Raw genomic sequence first — 18,514 nt, forward strand, 5'->3', positions numbered from 1 at the left:
CAACACTTCGGGCGGAATTCTCCAGCTGCGCGATCCCGGCGACCGGAGAATCCCACCCGTAGTCAATGGACTTTTCCTTTGTCCGCATCTCGCGGGACGGAAGAATCCAATAGTCTCAGGAATGGAGAATCCCAATGTCTGTCAGACTATTGCCATTACTACAATTTTGGTCCAACCAATGTTATATTGAAATTCAACATAATTTATTTGCTTCCTAATCACCTGAATTCAGTGAATTGACTACCTTTAAATGCCCCTGCTAGCCCGAGTACTTTTAATCTGTTGTAGACCTGTACCCCTGCGTCCTTTTCTCTTTGTTTTTTTTTGCATCCGCACATAAATAGAGTAGACACAAAATTGTTACAAAGAAGTTTTTATTTTGGCTCTTGTGATTTACAAATATAATGAGTCCCCAGATCATTGAACAGACAGTGGTCTATATACAACAGTCTTGGAAAAGACGGGTTCAGACAATCTTTAAAATATACATGAATGGAAGTAACATTAAGAAAACAATAGAAAATGAAAAGTCATAACTTCAATCACGGATACATTTGAAATACAAATATGATTAGTATTAAGATCATTTGTTAAAACATCGAACCTATTCAGGTCAGGTAGAGATCCATTTCACAATTATCACTTTCTCACTTCATGTGAAATGGCGGCGGCTGATTCTTTCCAATTGGTCCAGATATTCCGAGTGCCAGGTAGATTTTCTCATTCCTGCACAGCTTTATAAAGCAAGTCTGCAGATAGGTGAATCGCCGACTAATTGCTAAACCAATTTCATTACAATACATTATATAAACAGCCGCTAAATATCGGTTGTTTTATAAAATCTTCCCATCTCCAACAGTATCTGCCTTTAACAAATACCTTTACTTTGCAACTCTGGCCAGATTTCCAAACTCTGTACCGGAGGTTGTGTTGGTTGCAAGCGCACTGACTTCAAATCCTTCCTGATATTGATAACTTCGGTAACAGACACGTACGGTTAAATAGTCACTGAACTTTAAAAAAAAAAAATCATTCAGCGAATTTCTTAACAGGCCCTTTATAGTAAATTGCTATAATTCTTCGATTGACAAATAATGTTGGCGTGTCTCTAGAATTAGTTCGGATCTATTCCATTCCAAGTTACACATAGTTCTTGTTGCTTGTAGCTGTAGATCTCGTCGCGGAATACTTCGCCGAGTAGTTATTCTCGTCTTTGGGAGGGCAGGTACAGCAGAGCAGAGCCCCTCCGAGGATCAGCAGACCCGAGGTCCCCCAGCCGATGTACAAAGAAGCTCCAAGTTCCCTCCTCTGGGCGTCCGTCACCAGCGGGTTGTAGAAATCCTTGATGATGGTGTTTGCTGACCAGGACACTGGGATCAGGGTCAAAACTCCAGCCAGGATGAAGGTAATTCCCGCTATAATTGTGACCTTGGCCTTTGTTGCCTCGTTTTCTATACAGTTGGTGCATTTACCTCCAACAATGGAGACGAGGATGCCGATGATCCCCACCACGAGTGAGATAACCGTTAGAGCTCTGGAAGCCTGCAGATCTTGGGAGAGGGCTAACAGGGAGTCGTACACCTTACATTGCATCTGCCCAGTGCTCTGAACGATGCAGTTCATCCAGAGACCTTCCCAAATGATCTGCGCCACCACGATGTTGTTTCCGATGAAAGCGGTCACTCTCCACATGGGCAGGACGCAGGTGAGAAGAGCGCCCAGCCAGCCGAATACACACAGAGCTATGCCCAGAATCTGGAGTCCCATTGATGCCATTCTTGTTATTTTATGGAAACAAACTGCGACGTTGCAAGAGAAACGATTTAGTCTGCTTTCACAATCCCGAACAAGCTGAGGATGAGCAGTAAAAGTGATGCTACTTATAGCCCCCGAATAATGGGCGGGCATTCGCTTATGTTCTCAGTTTACTAAAGCTGAAACCAGGGGAAACCTGTTGAACCAGATTCCAGCCTAGTTTCAGGTACTTTTGGCACTTGAATGGACGGTCAACAAATATCTGTGTGCTTCTTAGCATCTGTATTCACAGCTCAATAGATGATCTTGCAAATACATGAATCTTTATTAGAAAATGATATTTCCGAGTGTAGCTTAGACTAACATTTAGGGGTAAAAATAAGATAAGCCACAAACAGACCTTCCATGGGCAACTGTCTTTTTAAAAAAAGTTTGAGTACCCAATTCATGTTTTTTTAATGAAGGGACAATTTAGCTTGGCCAATCCACCACCCTGCTCACCTTTTGGGTTTTGGGTTGAAACCCACACAAACACGGGGAAAATGTGCAAACTGCACACGGACAGTGACCCAGAGCCGGGATCCAACCTGGGACCTCGGCGCCGTGAGGCAGCAGTGCTAACCATTGCGCCACCGTGCTGCCCTATGGGCAACTATTTTAGGGCAAATTACATTAATGCGATGAGTACAAATGATACAGGGACACCTTTAAAAATAGCCTTACAAACATTTGCAATACAGACCACCTCTCTTCGGAAAACATTGCTGGAGTCTGCCATTGAGCAACTCGTGGAGGCAAGCACGAAACTTGGTCCAGCAACCTCTGAGGATCATCGATGATCAAACTCACAACTTGCGATGTGCCCAAAGGAAGGCTACAAATGGCCCAGATGCTGAAGTTCCCTCAAGAACCAGCAACAACAGTATGAACTGCCAGTTCTGTGGATGTCTATGCTAATCCCGCATTGGACTCTTCAGTCCTTTTTAAAAAAAGGAGGTAGGCAGAAAGCAGGTAATTATAGGCCAGTTAGCGTAACTTCGGTAGTAGGGAAGATACTGGAATTTCTCATCAAGGAAGAAATAGCAAGGCATCTGAATGGAAATTGTCCCATTGGACAGATGCAGCATGGGTTCATAAAGGGCAGGTTGTGCCTAACTAATTTAGTGGAAATTTCTGAGGACATTACCAGTGCGGTAGATAATGGGGAGCCAATGGATGTGGTATATCTGGATTTCCAGAAAGGTTTTGACATGGTGCCACACAAAAGGTTGCTGCATAAGATAAGGGTGTATGGCGTAAAGGGTAAAGTAGTAGCATGGATAGAGGATTGGTTAATTAATAGAAAGCAAAGACTGGGGATTAATTGGTGTTTCTCAGGTTGGCAATCAGTAGCTAGCGGTGTCCCTCAGGGATCAGTGTTGGGGGCCTGATAATGGGGGGAGGCTTTAACACGGTGCTGGATCCGGCACTGGATTGCTCCAGGTCTAGGACGGGTAGGAAGCCGGCGGCGGCTAGAGTGCTGAGGGGGTTTATGGACCAGATGGGAGGGGTGGACGCTTGCAGATTTGCAAGGCCGGGGGCTAGGGAATTTTCATTCTTCTCACAGGTCCATAAGGCTTATTCCCAAATCAACTTTTAATTTTGAGCATGGCGCTGATAGCGAGAGTAGAGGATACCGAGTATTGGGTGGACTTAGAGCTGGGGGAGGAGAGGGACCAGCGCCCATTGTGGCGCTTGGAGGTGGGGCTGTTGGTGGACGAGGAGGTGAGCGAGCGGGTCTGAGGAAGTATAGAGAGGTACCTGGAGGCCAACGATAACGGGGAGGTCCGAGTGGGGATGGTATGGGAGGCGCTGAAGGCAGTGGTTAGGGGAGAGCTGATCTCCATTAGGGCCCACAAGGAGAGGAGGGAGCGGGGGGAGAGGGAGAGGCTGGTGGGGGAGATGGTGAGGGTAGACAGGAGATATGCGGAGGTGCCCGAGGAAGGATTGTTGAGGAAGAGGCGCAGCCTCCAGGCCGAATTCGACCTGGTGACCACCAGGAAGGCAGCGGTGCAGTGGAGGAAGGCCCAGGGGGTGAGTTACGAGTATGGGGAAGAGGCAAGCCGGATGCTGGCGCATCAGCTTCGGAAGCGGGACGCAGCTAGGGAGATCGGGGGAATTAAGGACAGGGGAGGGAGTGTGGTGCGGAGTGGGGTTGGCATCAATGGGGTCTTCAGGGACTTTTACGAGGAATTGTACCGATCCGAGCCCCCACGGGAGGAGGGAAGGATGGGCCGCTTCCTGGACCAATTGAGTTTTCCAAAGGTGGAGGAGGGACTGGTGGCGGGACTGGGGGCCCCGATTGGGCTGGAGGAGCTGACTAAAGGGATAGGAAGCATGCAGGCGGGGAAGGCACCAGGGCCGGAAGGTTTCTGGTCGAATTCTATAAAGAAATATATGGACCTGTTGGGTCCGTTGCTAGTTAGGACCTTCAATGAGGCAAGGGAGGGGGGGGGGGCTTTGCCCCCGACGATGTCCCGGGCACTGATCTCCTTGATCCTGAAGCGGGACAAGGATCCCCTGCAGTGTGGGTCTTACAGACCAATTTCCTTGCTAAATGTAGATGCCAAGGTGCTGGCGAAGGTCTTAGCCACGAGGATTGAGGATTGTGTGCGGCAGATCATTCACGAAGACCAGACGGGGTTCGTGAAGGGGAGGCAGTTGAACGCGAATGTGCGGAGGCCTTTGAACGTTATCATGATGCCGGCGAAGGAAGGGGAGGCGGAGATAGTGGTGGCGATGGACGCAGAGAAAGCCTTCGATAGGGTAGAGTGGGGGTACCTGTGGGAGGTGCTGAAGAGGTTTGGGTTTGGGGAGGGGTTTGTCAGGTGGGTTAGGCTGTTGTATGAGGTCCCGATGGTTAGTGTGGCCACAAACAGGAGGAGTCCGAGTACTTTCGGTTGCACTGAGGGACGAGGCAGGTGTGTCCCCTGTCCCCCCTGCTCTTTGCACTGGCGATTGAACCCCTGGCTATGGCACTGAGGGAGTCGAGGAACTGGAGGGGGTTGGTGCGGGGTGGGGAGGAGCATAGCGTGTCGCCCTATGCGAACGATTTGCTGCTATATGTGGCGGACCCGGTGGGGGGAATGCCGGAGGTAATGAGGATCCTTTGGGAATTCGGGGATTTCTCGGGGTACAAGCTCAACATGGGAAAGAGCGAGCTGTTCATGGTTCACCCAGGGAACCAGGAGAGGGGGATTGGCGAGCTCCCACTAAAAAAGGCAGAGAAGAGCTTCAGGTATTTGGGGGTCCAGGTGGCCAGGAGCTGGAGGGCCCTGAATAGGCTTAATTTCACAAGGCTGGTGGAGCAAATGGAGGAGGAGTTCAAGAGGTGGGACGCGTTGCCGCTGTCCTTGGCGGGTAGGGTGCAGTCAATCAAAATGACGGTGCTCCCAAGGTTTTTGTTGCTGTTCCAGTGCCTCCCCGTATTTATCCCAAAGGCCTTTTTTAGGCGGGTCGACAGGAGTATAATGGGGTTTGTGTGGGTGCGAGGGACTCCGAGGGTGAGAAGGGTGTTCCTGGAGCAGAGTAGAGATAGGGGGGGACTGGCACTGCCCAACGTCTATGGGTACTACTGGGCCGCCAATGCGACGATGGTGCACAAGTGGGTGATGGAGGGGGAGGGGGCTGCATAGAAGAGGCTGGAGACGGCGTCTTGTGTGGGTACATGTCTGGGGGCGCTGGCAACGGCGCGCTGCCGTTCCCTCCAAGGAGGTATACCTCGAGCCCGGTGGCGGCGGCTGCCCTCAAAATCTGGGGGCAGTGGAGGCGGCACAGGGGGGAAGTTGGGCCTCGGTGTGGACCCCAATACGGGGGAACCACCGGTTCGTCCCAGGGAGAACAGATTGAGGGTTTTCGAGGTGGCACAGGGCAGGGATACGAAGGTTGGGGGACCTGTTTGTGGACGGGAAGTTTACGAGCCTGGGTGAGCTGGAGGAGATTTACGGGCTCCCCCCGGGGAACACCTTCAGGTAAGGGCGTTTGTCAGGCGGCAGGTGGTGGAATTCCCGCGGCTGCTGCCATGTACAGTACAGGACAGGGTGCTCTCGGGGGGTGGGTGGGAGTGGGCGGCAGGTGGTGGAATTCCCGCGGCTGCTGCCATGTACAGTACAGGACAGGGTGCTCTCGGGGGGGTGGGTGGGAGTGGGGAAGATCTCGGAAACTTACCAGGTGATGCAGGAGGAGGAGGAGGCCTCAGTGGTGGAGGTGAAAGGTAAGTGAGAGGAGGAGTTGGGAGAGGAGATTGAGGAAGGGACGTGGGCAGATGCCCTAGGGAGGGTGAACTCTTCCTCTTCGTGTGCGAGGCTCAGCCTCATACAGTTTAAGGTACTGCACAGGGCACACATGACCGGAACAAGGATGAGCCGGTTCTTTGGGGGTGAGGACAGGTGTGTTAGATGCTCAGGGAGCCCAGCAAATCACACCCATATGTTCTGGGTGTGCCCAGCGCTGGAGGAATTTTGGAAGGGCGTAGCGAGGACGGTGTCGAGGGCGGTAGGATCCAGGGTCAAACTGGGCTGGGGGCTCGCAATATTTGGGGTGGCAGAGGAGCTGGGAGTGCAGGAGGCGAAAGAGGCCGGTATTCTGGCCTTTGCATCCCTGATAGCCCGGCGAAGGATTCTTCTTCAGTGGAAGGATGTGAGGCCCCCAAGCGTGGAATCCTGGATCAACGATATGCGGGTTTATTAAGTTGGAGAGGGTGAAATTCACTTTGAGAGGGTTGGTACAAGGGTCCTTTAGGTAGTGGCAACCGTTCTTAGACTTCCTGGCAGAGCGGTAGACATTGGTCAATGGCAGCAGCAATTCGGGCGGGGGGGGGGCGGGTGGGTTTACTTTAATTTTGTTTCTGTTATGCACACTGGAGGGTCTGAGGGGGTGTATATACCTGTTGTGTTAAGTCGGGGTGTTAATGTTAATTTATTATTTTGTACAGTGGGGAGTGGGGGAGGGTGGGTTGCTTTTCTAGACTCTGTTTTGTACTTAACCCTGTTGGGTTCCTTTTTCATTTTGTTATTGATATTTTATGAAAACCTTAATAAAAATTATTTTTTTCAAAAAAGGGATCAGTGTTGGGCCCACAATTATTCACAATTTATATAGATGATTTGGAATTGGGGACCAAGTGCAATGTGTCCAAGTTTGCAGACAACACTAAGATAAGTGGTAAAGCAAAAAGTGCAGAGAATACTGGAAGTCTGCAGAGGGATTTGGATAGGTTAAGTGAATGGGCTAAGGTCTGGCAGATGGAATACAATGTTGACAAATGTGAGGTTATCCATTTTGGTAGGAATAACAACAAAAGGAATTATTATCTAAATGATAAAATATTAAAACATGCTGCTGTGCAGAGGGATCTGGGTGTCCTAGTGCACAAGTCGCAAAAAGTTGGTTTACAGGTGCAACAGGTGATTAAGAAGGCAAATGGAGTTTTGTCCTTCATTGCTAGAGGGATGGAGTTTGAGACGAGGGAGGTTATGCTGCAATTGTATAAGGTGTTAGTGAGGCCACACCTGGAGTATTGTGTTCAGTTTTGGTCTCCTTACCTGAGAAAGGACATAATGGCACTGGATGGTGTGCAGAGGAGATTCACTAGTTTAATCCCAGAGTTGAGGGGGTTGGATTACGAGGAGAGGTTGAGTAGACTGGGACTGTATTCATTGGAATTTAGAAAGATGCGGGGGATCTTATAGAAACATGTAACATTATGAAGGGAGTAGACAGGGTAGATGCAGCGAGTTGGTTTCCACTGGCGGGTGAAAGCAGAACTAGGGGGCATAGCCTCAAAATAAGGGGAAGTAGATTTTGGACTGAGCTCAGGAGGAACTTCTTCACCCAAAGGGTTGTGAATCTATGGAATTCCCTGCCCAGTGAAGCAGTTGAGGCTCCTTCATTGAATGTTTTCAAGATAAAGATAAATAGTTTTTTGAAGAATAAAGGAATAAAGGGTTATGGTGTTCAGGCGGGAAAGTGGAGCTGAGTCCACAAAAGATAAGCCATGATTTCATTGAATTGCGGAGCAGACTCGAAGGGCCAGATGGCCTACTCCTGCTCCTAGTTCTTATGTTCTTATTTCTTATGTCATGAGAGGATCCACAAAAGGTAATACCTTTTGCTTGGATGTACTGGAAGAATGAGGCGTCTACCAAACAGATAAGCGAGAATCCTGTTGCGAATAGCATTTGCCTTTTACAAGATGTTTTCGCACAGGGGAAGGAAAGAATCTCCAAGTGGTCTCCTCCAGGCATCCATCACTATTTGAAGGTCATGAATTGTTTCCAAAAAGGTATCAACAGACACCTGCTGTAAGTATCACACACTGTGAAATCTTGTTTCATGAGATATTTGAAGTGCTGTCCCTAATGAGAGAGAATATCATGTCTGTTTATTAAGAGCTGATTAGCAGCTGCTGAAAGGATGGGTATTGCACCATTGGCTTTGGGGCCGTAGAGCGATTCTTGATAGAATTATTTTCAACAAGATTGTCATTCATCTTAAAGAGTAGATGTATCCAGAATCAAGGTGTGGCTTTCATGGTGGGAAATGATCGGTCAACCTGATCTCTTTGGAACATTAAATTCGAGAAAAGTCCCAAAAATAGAAAGAGACCTCTGTGTGGTGTTCAGTGATGTGACCACAGTCTTTGACACAGTAAACCATTAAGGCCTGTGGAAAGTCCTATTCAAATATAGCTGCCTTAAAAACATGATCAGGATCAGCCGCTCATTTCATGATACCATTGTGATTAATGTGATGCAGAATGATGCCTCTTCAGATGCATTTGCTGTCACCAATGACACCAGGTAAGGCTGTCTAATGGCTCCAGTTTTGTTTACAATCTAGTTTTCAGCCATGCTCTGGAAGCACCAAAAGATTTAGACATATGAGCACACATTCAGTTCAGCACTGACGGCAACCTTTTCATTCTGCAGAGGCTCAAGACTTGTATAACAATTACAGGACAGCTCCTAAGTGAACTCTTGTTTGCTGACAAGTGACTCTCAGAGGACACAATCTGGAGGACATGCGAGGGACGTGGTGGCATAGTGGTATTGTCACTGGACCAATAAACCAGGGACTCAGAGTAATGCTCTGGGGATCCAGGTTCAAATGGCACTATGGCAGATGGTGAAATTTGAATAAAAACCTGGAACTAAAAGTCGAATGATGACTATGAAACCATTGTCGGTTGTTCTATTTCACGAATGCCCTTTAGGGAAGGAACTCTGACGTCCTTACCTTGTCTGACCTACATGTGACTCCAGACCCACAGCAATGTGGTTGACTCTTAATTGCCCCCTCAAGAGCAATTAGGGATGGGCAATAAATGCTGGCACAGTCTTCAATGCTCACGTCCCATGAACGAATAAGAAAAGCTATTTGATGACTGCTTTACTCAAGCTTCAGAATGCTTCGGCCTAACAATAACTCTGCAAAACACAAAGATTTTGTACCTCCTTGCTCCTGGCCATAAACTCGAAGGCCCCATAGTCACAATCAACAATACACCCCTCAACACAGTTCAAAAGTTCTGCTAGCTTGGAAATGGGGAGGACAATTTTGAGCCTGCGTTAGCTGTGCACGGGACCACCTGCATGAGTGCAAAATCCGGAGAGAATCAGAAAATGCAAATCCAACAGCGGTACTTCGCGGGATCCTGGGAGTCTCATTTTAATATATTAGCATGTGATTAACGAGCATTCATTCTTGGACATCCCCCCTCACTGAATATTCAGTGGGCACCAGCATGACATCACACCAGTGCCATTTACAACAGCTTTATATAAAAGTGAAACTGGCGACTTTATCTCTGAAAGGAATATTGGAGGTCAGCACTCAGGCAGCCATCACCCTCCAGGGTGTAAATTGCAGAGGGGATACCAGAAAGGACACAGCAGACCCAGGTAGCTTCAACTCAGGGCTGGGGGTTTGGGGGCGGTGCCAGTCGCTCCATTTCAGGGGGAGGGATCGCTTGCAGTCCTTATCTTAGCTTCATGTTGGAACCCCCAAGGTTTAAAGGTGTCTGTCAACTGGCATACAGGCGGGTGTCTGTTGTTTAATCTTCAGCCCCTGTGCATGTCATCGGCATGGGGCCCAGCAGAGTCATGTGCTCTGACATCCCTTGAGTGTCAAATCCCTGGGATGTCCCTGTCTCTGTTGCTGTGGATCATCAGCTATAAGGTGTTCACCAGTGGGTGACCCAGAAGCCAGCATACTAGCTATTCCCACTGAGGTATAAGTATCTGTGCTGGACGGTGCGTGTGACAGATGTGATGCCTCTTCTATGCTGGTCTCCAAGATGTCTCCCTCAGAACTGCTCAGGTCTGTGGTGTCCAGAGGGCGCATGGATGGTCCGGGCGGGTCAACTGTTCGTTCTGCAAGGGAAGGGTGATGACATTAGTGCATCATGGGGGATAACTAATGGGAGAAAGCTTACTCACCTGATGCTTCTCCCACTTCATGTCTGCACATGTGCGGTTCGGCTCCTTGCTGTACAATTCAAGGGTTCTTTCCTCAAAGGGCGTGAGGCATCTGAGCTCAGGCATGACTCCGGCCGGCTGTACCCACTCATGGCAGTTATGCTCCGGTTTATCTTGCAAAGAAACAGATGGGGATAGCGTAGGCAGGGTCCTCCCCGTTCAGATGCTGATGAAGTCTGGCATGCGTAGGACTTAATTGTGAGCGGGGATGTGAGGAGCAATTTTGCTACTGGGGGAACATGGAGATTGGGCGGGAGAGGGCCTCAAGGTACTTGTTTGGAACATATTGGTGACTGGGTTGTAGATCACTATGGAAGTGTTAAAGGTGTGTGAAGGGGTGCAGCGGGAGATGTGAGGAGGCAGACTTACAAAATAGGTCATTCATTGTCTTGTAGCACCATGCCTTCTTCTGCAGCGACCTGGCACTCACTAAGGCTTCTACTGCCTCTCAGGCTGGGGTGGTGACCTTGGGGATGAACGTCTGCAGGGATGCGGGTATATGATGTGCACCACCCAGGAGTTTGGTCAGGGCTCCTTCGGAGAATCTTGGCAGTGGATTCCTGTCAATCATCCCTCAACTGGATCTGCAACAAGTGCTGGGGAGGGGTTTATATGGAGCGCCCCACCGGTGACAGAGATTATGTTTTCCCGGGGTGACCGAATCAGACGCAAGTGGGGAGCGATTCACATGGTTATCAATTTTTTTTTAAATGGCATTGAGGATCCATGTTCGCTCCGGGTCACTGTCCGTGTGGAGTTTGCACATTCTCCCCGTGTCTGCGTTGGTCTCACCCCCACAAACCTAAAGATGTGCAGGGTAGGTGTTTTGGCCACGGTAAATTGCCCCTTAATTGGAAAATAATAATTGGGTCCTCTAAATTAAAAAAAAGAAATTGTTTAAAAGGTTTGATTGGGGCCGCACGGTGGCGCAGTGGTTAGCACTGCTGCCTCACGGCACCGAGGTCCCAGGTTCGACCCCGGCTCTGGGTCACTGTCCAAGTGGAGTTCTCCCCGTGTTTGCGTTGGTTGCGCACCCACAACCCAAAGATGTGCAGGGTAGGTGGGTTAGCCACACTAAATTGTCCCTTAATTTTTGAAAAAATGAATTGTGTACTCCAAATTTATTTTTAAAAAGGTTCGATTTCCTGCCGCAAGCACCTTTTGTCTCAACCGGAACCGACACTTGGCCAAAATTTTGATGATCATCCTTCGCCTGGCAAAACAGTAACTTCATTGCAGTGTTAATGTAAGCCTACTTGTGACACTAATAAAGATTATTATTAAAAAGCAGCTCGGCTTTGGAAAAAGCATGGAGTTTGTCAAAACAAAGATCAAAGTTTACCAAGTGATGATTCTTCATGTATGTGAGGAATTATCAACCTTACAAAAGGCAATTAGATGCATTCCACCATTCCATCTGCAACATCAAGTAGCATGATAAACTGCCTAACAACAAAACTCACCACTGGTTGGAATCATGAAGAAGATGGTTATGGTTGCTGGAGGTCAATCACCTGAGTACCAGGACATTATTGCAAGAGTTCCTCAGGGTAGTGTCTTAGCCATTCATTTTCAAACTCAGGGTTGCAATCCAAGGGTAGGTCGCAGGTGGATGTCGGAGGGTCGTGGGCCATTGCGAGAAATAGTGTCTAACGGCCGTGACTGGCTTTTAAAAATGCCGGCTGCGATCTGCTTTCAGAATGTCTGCCGCATGTGTGCCACTTCAGCAGTGCACAGGCCTGGAGCCCAGTGAGATAGAACGCCTCCTCCTGACGTCAACGTGCTGATCCAGGAGTGGAGTTTTTTAACAGAAACACAGAGTTGTTTAAAAATCAATGGAGTCTTCCTGCCTGGAGCAGTGGCAGAGAGCAGGTCACGTGTCCCATACACTGACGTCATGTGCTCTAGGAGAGAGAAAGATTCCTTCATTTTCCAACTGCCAGCAGTGCAGGTGTGAACTCCAGGGCCTCTGGTGAACAACCCGTGAAGAAGAAGCTGAAATCAGGGACAAAGCAGCATAAAGATGATTACTTGAGATATGGGCTATTAATTGTGCCACTGGAAATCAGGATGCAAAGCCCACGTGTGTTATATGCAGGGTACAATTAGCAAATGAAAAATTAAAATCCTTAATACTTTAAAGGCATTTCAAGATTAAGCACAGCGAGTGCGAGGACAAAGCTCTTGGGCCAGGATTCTACATCGGCTGCCGCTGAATCGGAAAATGCAATTGGGCGGGGAATCGGTTCTGACACGAAATCACGGCGGGTGCCCATTTCACATCAAATCGCAATTCTCCATTGCCTTTACAGTGGTGTCAATGCATTCCGGAATGCACGTGCAGTAAACGCCGTTGGCAAATCATTAGCGGGCCTGACCCGGTATTCTCCAGGGCCTTCGTGATTCTCTGCCTCCAATGGGCCGAATTCCCGATGGTGAGGTTCACTTGTTCAAGATGACAGTCGCCCTGAACGTCTACGCAATGGGGTCCTTCCAGTCGCCGAATGGGGACCTGTCCAGGATCTCAGAGACCTCGGTGCACAGATGCATCCGTGCTGTCACGGAGGCCCTAGACGCCCAGGTGGATCATTACATCCATTTCCATGTGGACTGAGCCCACCAGGATACCCAAGCTGTGGATTTTGTTGCCATCACCGAGATGCCCCGTGTCCAGGGGGCGATAGACGGGATGCATGTCGCCCTACGGGCATCTTGGATAACAAGCCAATCTACAACTAACCGAAGGGGGTACCACTCGATGAACATCCAGCTGATCTGCGACCATCAGATGTGCATTATACATGTCTACGCCTGGTACCCGGGCAGTGTGCGCGACACCTTCATTCTGGCGCATTCGACAATTCTTGACATGTTCGAGACGCTCCTCCTGCTGGGAGGTTGGCTCCTGGGCGACAGGGTTTATAAACTGCGGTTGTGGCTGATGACACCTATCCGGAGGCCACAGACTGATGCCCAGACCTACTGCAATGATGCCCATACAGCAACCAGGAGCGTGATTGTGTGGTGTTTCGGCCTCCTGAAGATGCGGTTCAGGTGCCTGGACCGCTCCGGAGGAGCCCTCCAGTGTGATGCTGAGAAAATCCCCCCAATCTGGCAGCCTGCTGTGCCCTCCACAACATTGCGCAGGAGAGGGGTGGTGTGCTGGAGGAGGAACGTCAGGCCTCATCCGACGAGGTGGAAGTGGGGCGGGGTAGAGGACGGAGGAAGGGTAGGACATGGTGGCAAGGGAGGCCACATGACGTGTGCGCACGGTACACTCTGATTGCCTCCAGGTTCACCAACTAGGGGTGGGGGGGGGGGGGGTGGGGGGGTGGGGCACCTGGCCAGTGACACGGACACCGCATCTCACCCCCACACACATCCCCTCTCCTGTGATACATACCTGCTGCACTACGGGGTGTGGGCCCTGGGTTGGCAGTAACACTGGTCTGGTCCATGGGATGAAGACAACCCGCTCTGCAATGAGATCTGGTTCTCCACATCGTTTGACCGTCTGAGGGTCAACCAAGACGTAGCATTAGGTTCCGTAAACAGCGTCTGACTCCTGCCCAAAGTAGCATTTTCCACCGTCCACCTGGGTGATCCCTGCATGCAAGCTGGCCATTAGATCACATGGTCCCATAAAATCCCTGGATGACGGTGGTGAGAGCGATCTATGGAGGGGGTGAGGAGCCCAGGCCACCCAACCAACCACGTCCGCCCATTTCCACCCCATTCCCCCCCATCCCTGGCCAACCCAGACCAATCCACCCTTCACACCCATCTGACAGAGCACCGAGGCAGGTTGTAACAGTGTGAACACGTGTTTAATGTGACAACGTATATACAAATTTGCGCCCTAGCTCCTATAACTAAATTGTGCCCTGAACCCATACCAACATAACTAGTGTCTAACTTTCTGGCCTTGCGGTCCCTATCGCTGCAGCTTGGTTGATCCTCAGATGGTACAGCAAAAGTGGAGGCGACCTGCTGTGATTCCTGCCCTGCGACCTGTATCCCCTTTGGCGGCCATCTTCTGGGGTGCCCAGGCCTGAATGGGCCTCCTCGGATGTCTTGGGTGATGTGGTGCCGCCCTGTTCTGCCCACCAGATACACCAGGGACAGGATGGGGAGGGTCTGAGGAGCTGCAGTGTTCCTGCACCTCCTCTGCGGGAGTCACCGGCACAGGCCCAATCACCTCCTCCTCCCTCAAGGTGCCCGATGGCTCCCGGGCTACTCCATGGGACCAGGCTCCAAGCGGAGCTATCTCCTGAGACTCCCCCATCACCTGGCACTTCCAGTCCTGGTGGCCAGCTCTGGTCTCGCCAAGGTCTGTGTGCTCCCGGCAATGGAGCACAAGGAGTTGGCCATCTCCGCCTGGGACTGCGCCACATCACCCATTAACTGTGCCACCACCTTCTGTATTTCTGTCACATCAGCCAGTGACTGCGCCATGTCCTCCTGGGACTGGGCCACCTCCCTCTGTGTCTGCACCTGCAGGTGCTGGATGCTCGTGGACAACCCCTCATGTAGTCCCTGGCTCTGCGACTGCATTTCCACAATCGATGGGACTCTCCATTCCAGAAGCCTGAAACCCACTTGGATGGCAGCTAGTCCCTGGGTTTGGCCTGCCCTCCGACCGTCCGCCCCCTCGGATGTTCCTACCTCCACCTGTTGTACCGGATCAGCTGTGTGGTGCGCATCAGATAGTATCCCAGGAACCTCTTGTCATAAGAATGTCACTTTAAGAAATGTTTGTCTGCTCATGTTACTGCAGTGGTGTCAGAGTGTGGGTGGAGTTGGGCTGTCTGTCAGTTTTTAGTTTCACTTTGAGAAACGTTTCAGTGTTGGAACTGCAGTCAGCCAGAGAAGGTGTAATGTTGTTCTCTCTGCCATGTAAAGACTATCTCTTGATTATTTGGTGAATTCAGAGTGATAACTGTTCTCAGTAGTGAATTTAAACCTGATGTGCTTCTGTTAAAAGGTTTTTTAAAAATTCTTATGGATGTTAAAAGGAAAGTAAGGATTACTTAGTGTTGTATTCTTTGGGGGTTGTATTTGAATTGATGGTTGCTAAGATGTTCACTGTATGTTTTAAAAAGGTTAACTTGAGTTCATAGAATAAACATTGTTTTGCTTTAAAAAATACTTCTCGATTTCTGCTGTACCACACCTGTACAGTGGGCCATGTGCTCCCCATACCACAATCTAGTAAAAGCCATGGGTCAGGTGAACTCCATGATACACTTTGGTGTTCTCTAAACCCTGGCCCATAACAAATTGGGGGCTCGAGGAGGATTAAAGTCTATCTATTGGGTTGGCTTTGAGAACTGAAAGACAGTGAGGGGTGAGCATATCGTGGGTGCTTTTCAGGTGTGGTATTATAGTTTAGGTAGGGAGTGAGTTGTGGACAATGGCTCTTTCAGATGCTCTGATGTTTTTGGGGGTGGAGACAGTCATACGCAGTACCTTACGGACAACGAGACTAAAAGCAGACTGTTAGATTTGGCAAAAACATTGCAGTTAACATTACCTGACAAAATGTGAAAAGATGAGGTAATTATGGCCATGGCTAAGCATTTAAAGTTGCCTGAGATACAGTCTGACTCATTGGAAATGGCAAAAATTCAGTTACAAATTAAACAAATGGAACATGAGAAAGAATTAAAGCAGCTTGAATAAAAAAGAGATAGAGAGGAAAAAGAAAGAGAGAGACTTTAAACTTCGGAAAATGGCCATGAAACATGACAGTCAGTTAAGATTGGCAGATTTAAAGGGAAATGTACAGTTTGAGGATAGTGATGAGGATAGTGAGAAAGAGCGTCAAAGTCGAAGGCTTGGTGGGGATCTATTTAAATATGTCCAAGCATTGCCAAGGTTTGATGAGAAGGAGGTAGAAGCCTTTTTCATTTCATTTGAGAAGGTGGCTAAACAAATGAAATCGCCACAGGACATGTGGGTATTACTGATTCAAACAAAGCTGATAGGTAGGACTAGTGAAGTGTTTGCATCACAACCGGAGGAGGTATTTGGGACGTATGAGGAGGTGAAAAAAGCCATCTTAGGTGCATATGAACTGGTGCCTGAAGCCTACAGACAAAGGTTTAGAAAATTATGGAAAGAATTTGGTCAAACATCCATTGAGTTTGAAAGGCTCAAACAGTGTAATTTTGATAGGTGGATAAGGGCTTTGAAAATAGACCAAACGTATGAAGCTCTCAGAGAAATTATACTTTTGGAGGCATTTAAAAATTCAATTCCTGATGTAGTGAGAACTCATGTGGAAGAGAAGAGGGTTAAAACTGCGAGGTTAGCAGCAGAAATGGCAGATGATTATGAATTAGTTCATAAATCAGCTTGGTTTCCGACATCAGTTTCAGCCTGTGAGGGATAGAAACTGGGGACATGAGAAATACTCAAGTGGTAGAGGCAAAGGTGATCTGATGGGAGATAATAAGGATAGTGTACCTCAGATTAAAAAATAAATCCAGGAGGGTGGAAAAGAAATGAAACGTTTCAAATGTTTTCACTGTAATAAACTAGGCCATGTAAAGTCACAGTGTTGATGGTTGAAGAAAACCACTGGGAAGGCTGATGTGGTGAAACAGGATAAGACATTGAGATTTGTCAAAGTGGTAAAGGAAAGCCCAAGTGAAGCGAAGGAGCTGCAAAATACTTTACAGCCTGATCAAGAGGTGATTGATCAGAAGGTGCCAGATGTCTTTAAAGCATTTACTTGTGTGGGTAAAGTTTACTCATGTGTATCAGGAGGAGCAGGTAAAGAAGTCACAATTTTAAGAGATACGGGAGCTAGTCAATCTTTAATGGTAAGAGATGAGGTGTTCTGAGTTTGGGAAGAATGTTGCCAGAAAAGGTGGTAATATGTGGAATTAAGGGTGAGAAGAGTAGTGTTCCATTATATAAGGTAAGATTGGAAAGTCCAGAGAAGAGTGGTGAAGTGGTAGTAGGAGCAATAAAGAAACTATCCTGTCCAGGAATACAGTTTATCTTGGGTAATGATATCGCTGGATCGCAGGTGGGAGTGATGCCTACTGTGGTTGATAAGCCAGTGGAAAATCAGAGAACTGAAGTATTGAAGGACGAATATCCTGGGATTTTTCCAGATTGTGTAGTAACAAGGTCGCAAAGTCACAGGTTAAGACAAGAGGAGAAATCAGAGAGTGAAGATAAAGATGAAGTGCCATTATCAGAAACGATTTTGATCAGATGGTTGAAAAAGAACAAGAACAGGTGGAGGATGAGGCGGATATTTTTAGTTAAGGAAAATTGGCAGAGGTACAACATAAAGATGTAGAAATAGAATGGATGTATCAGAAAGCATATACGGAAGAGGAATCTGAGAGTATACCAGAGTGTTATTACCGTAAAAATTATGTCTTGATGAGAAAATGGAGACCTTTACATATGCAAGCGGATGAAAAGTGGGCAGAAGTTCATCAAGTAGTATTGCCGGTAGGGTATAGAAAGGAGGTGTTGCGAGTTGCACATGAGGTACCAGTGGGAGGTCATTTGGGAGTAAGGATAACTCAAGCTAAAATACAAAAACATTTTTATTGGCCTGGACTACATAAAGATGTAGTTAAATTTTGTCAATCATGTCATACATGTCAAGTGATGGGGAAACCTCAAGCAGTGATAAAACCAGCGTCCTTAATACCCATTCCAGCATTTGAGGAACCTTTCACAAGGGTCCTAATTGATTGCGCAGGACCGCTTCCTAAAACGAAAAGTGGGAATCAATATCTTTTGACTAGAATGGATGTGTCTACTAGGTTTCCAGAGGCCATTCCAGTTTGTAATATTACAGCTAAAAAGATTGTGGAGGAGTTACTTAAATTCTTTACTAGATATGGACTACCCACAGAAATACAATCGGATCAAGGATCACATTTTACCTCAAGGTTATTCAAAAAAGTTATGGATAGCTTAGGTATAAAACAATTTAAATCAACTGCGTACCATCCAGGATCGCAGGGAGCGTTAGAAAGGTGGCATCAGACATTAAAGACAATGTTGAGGGCTTATTGTCGAGATTATCCAGAGGATTGGGATAAAGGAATTCCATTCATACTGTTTGCAATTAGGGATGCACCTAATGAGTCAACCAAATTCAGTCCTTTTGAACTAATTTTTGGTCATGAGGTAAGAGGACCACTTAAATTGATTAAGGGAAAATTGGTGAGTGAGAAATTGGAAATTACATTATTGGATTACTTGTCAAA

At 48.0% G+C, this 18,514-nt stretch overlaps 1 protein-coding gene across 1 annotated transcript in view; it reads right to left on the reverse strand.

Moving 5' to 3' along the window:
• Positions 1-357: 357 nt before the first annotated feature.
• The window catches only part of LOC140386738 (claudin-4-like), a 72,855-nt gene continuing 54,698 nt past the window's right edge, over positions 358-18,514 (reverse strand). Inside the window, exon 2 of the mRNA XM_072469376.1 lies at positions 358-1,777. Within this exon, the coding sequence (XP_072325477.1) occupies positions 1,141-1,777 (637 nt within the window). The 3' untranslated portion in view covers positions 358-1,140. The remainder of the gene's footprint in view (positions 1,778-18,514) is intronic.

The sequence above is a fragment of the Scyliorhinus torazame genome, chromosome 12 (assembly GCF_047496885.1).
Source record: "Scyliorhinus torazame isolate Kashiwa2021f chromosome 12, sScyTor2.1, whole genome shotgun sequence".
NCBI lineage: Eukaryota > Metazoa > Chordata > Chondrichthyes > Carcharhiniformes > Scyliorhinidae > Scyliorhinus > Scyliorhinus torazame.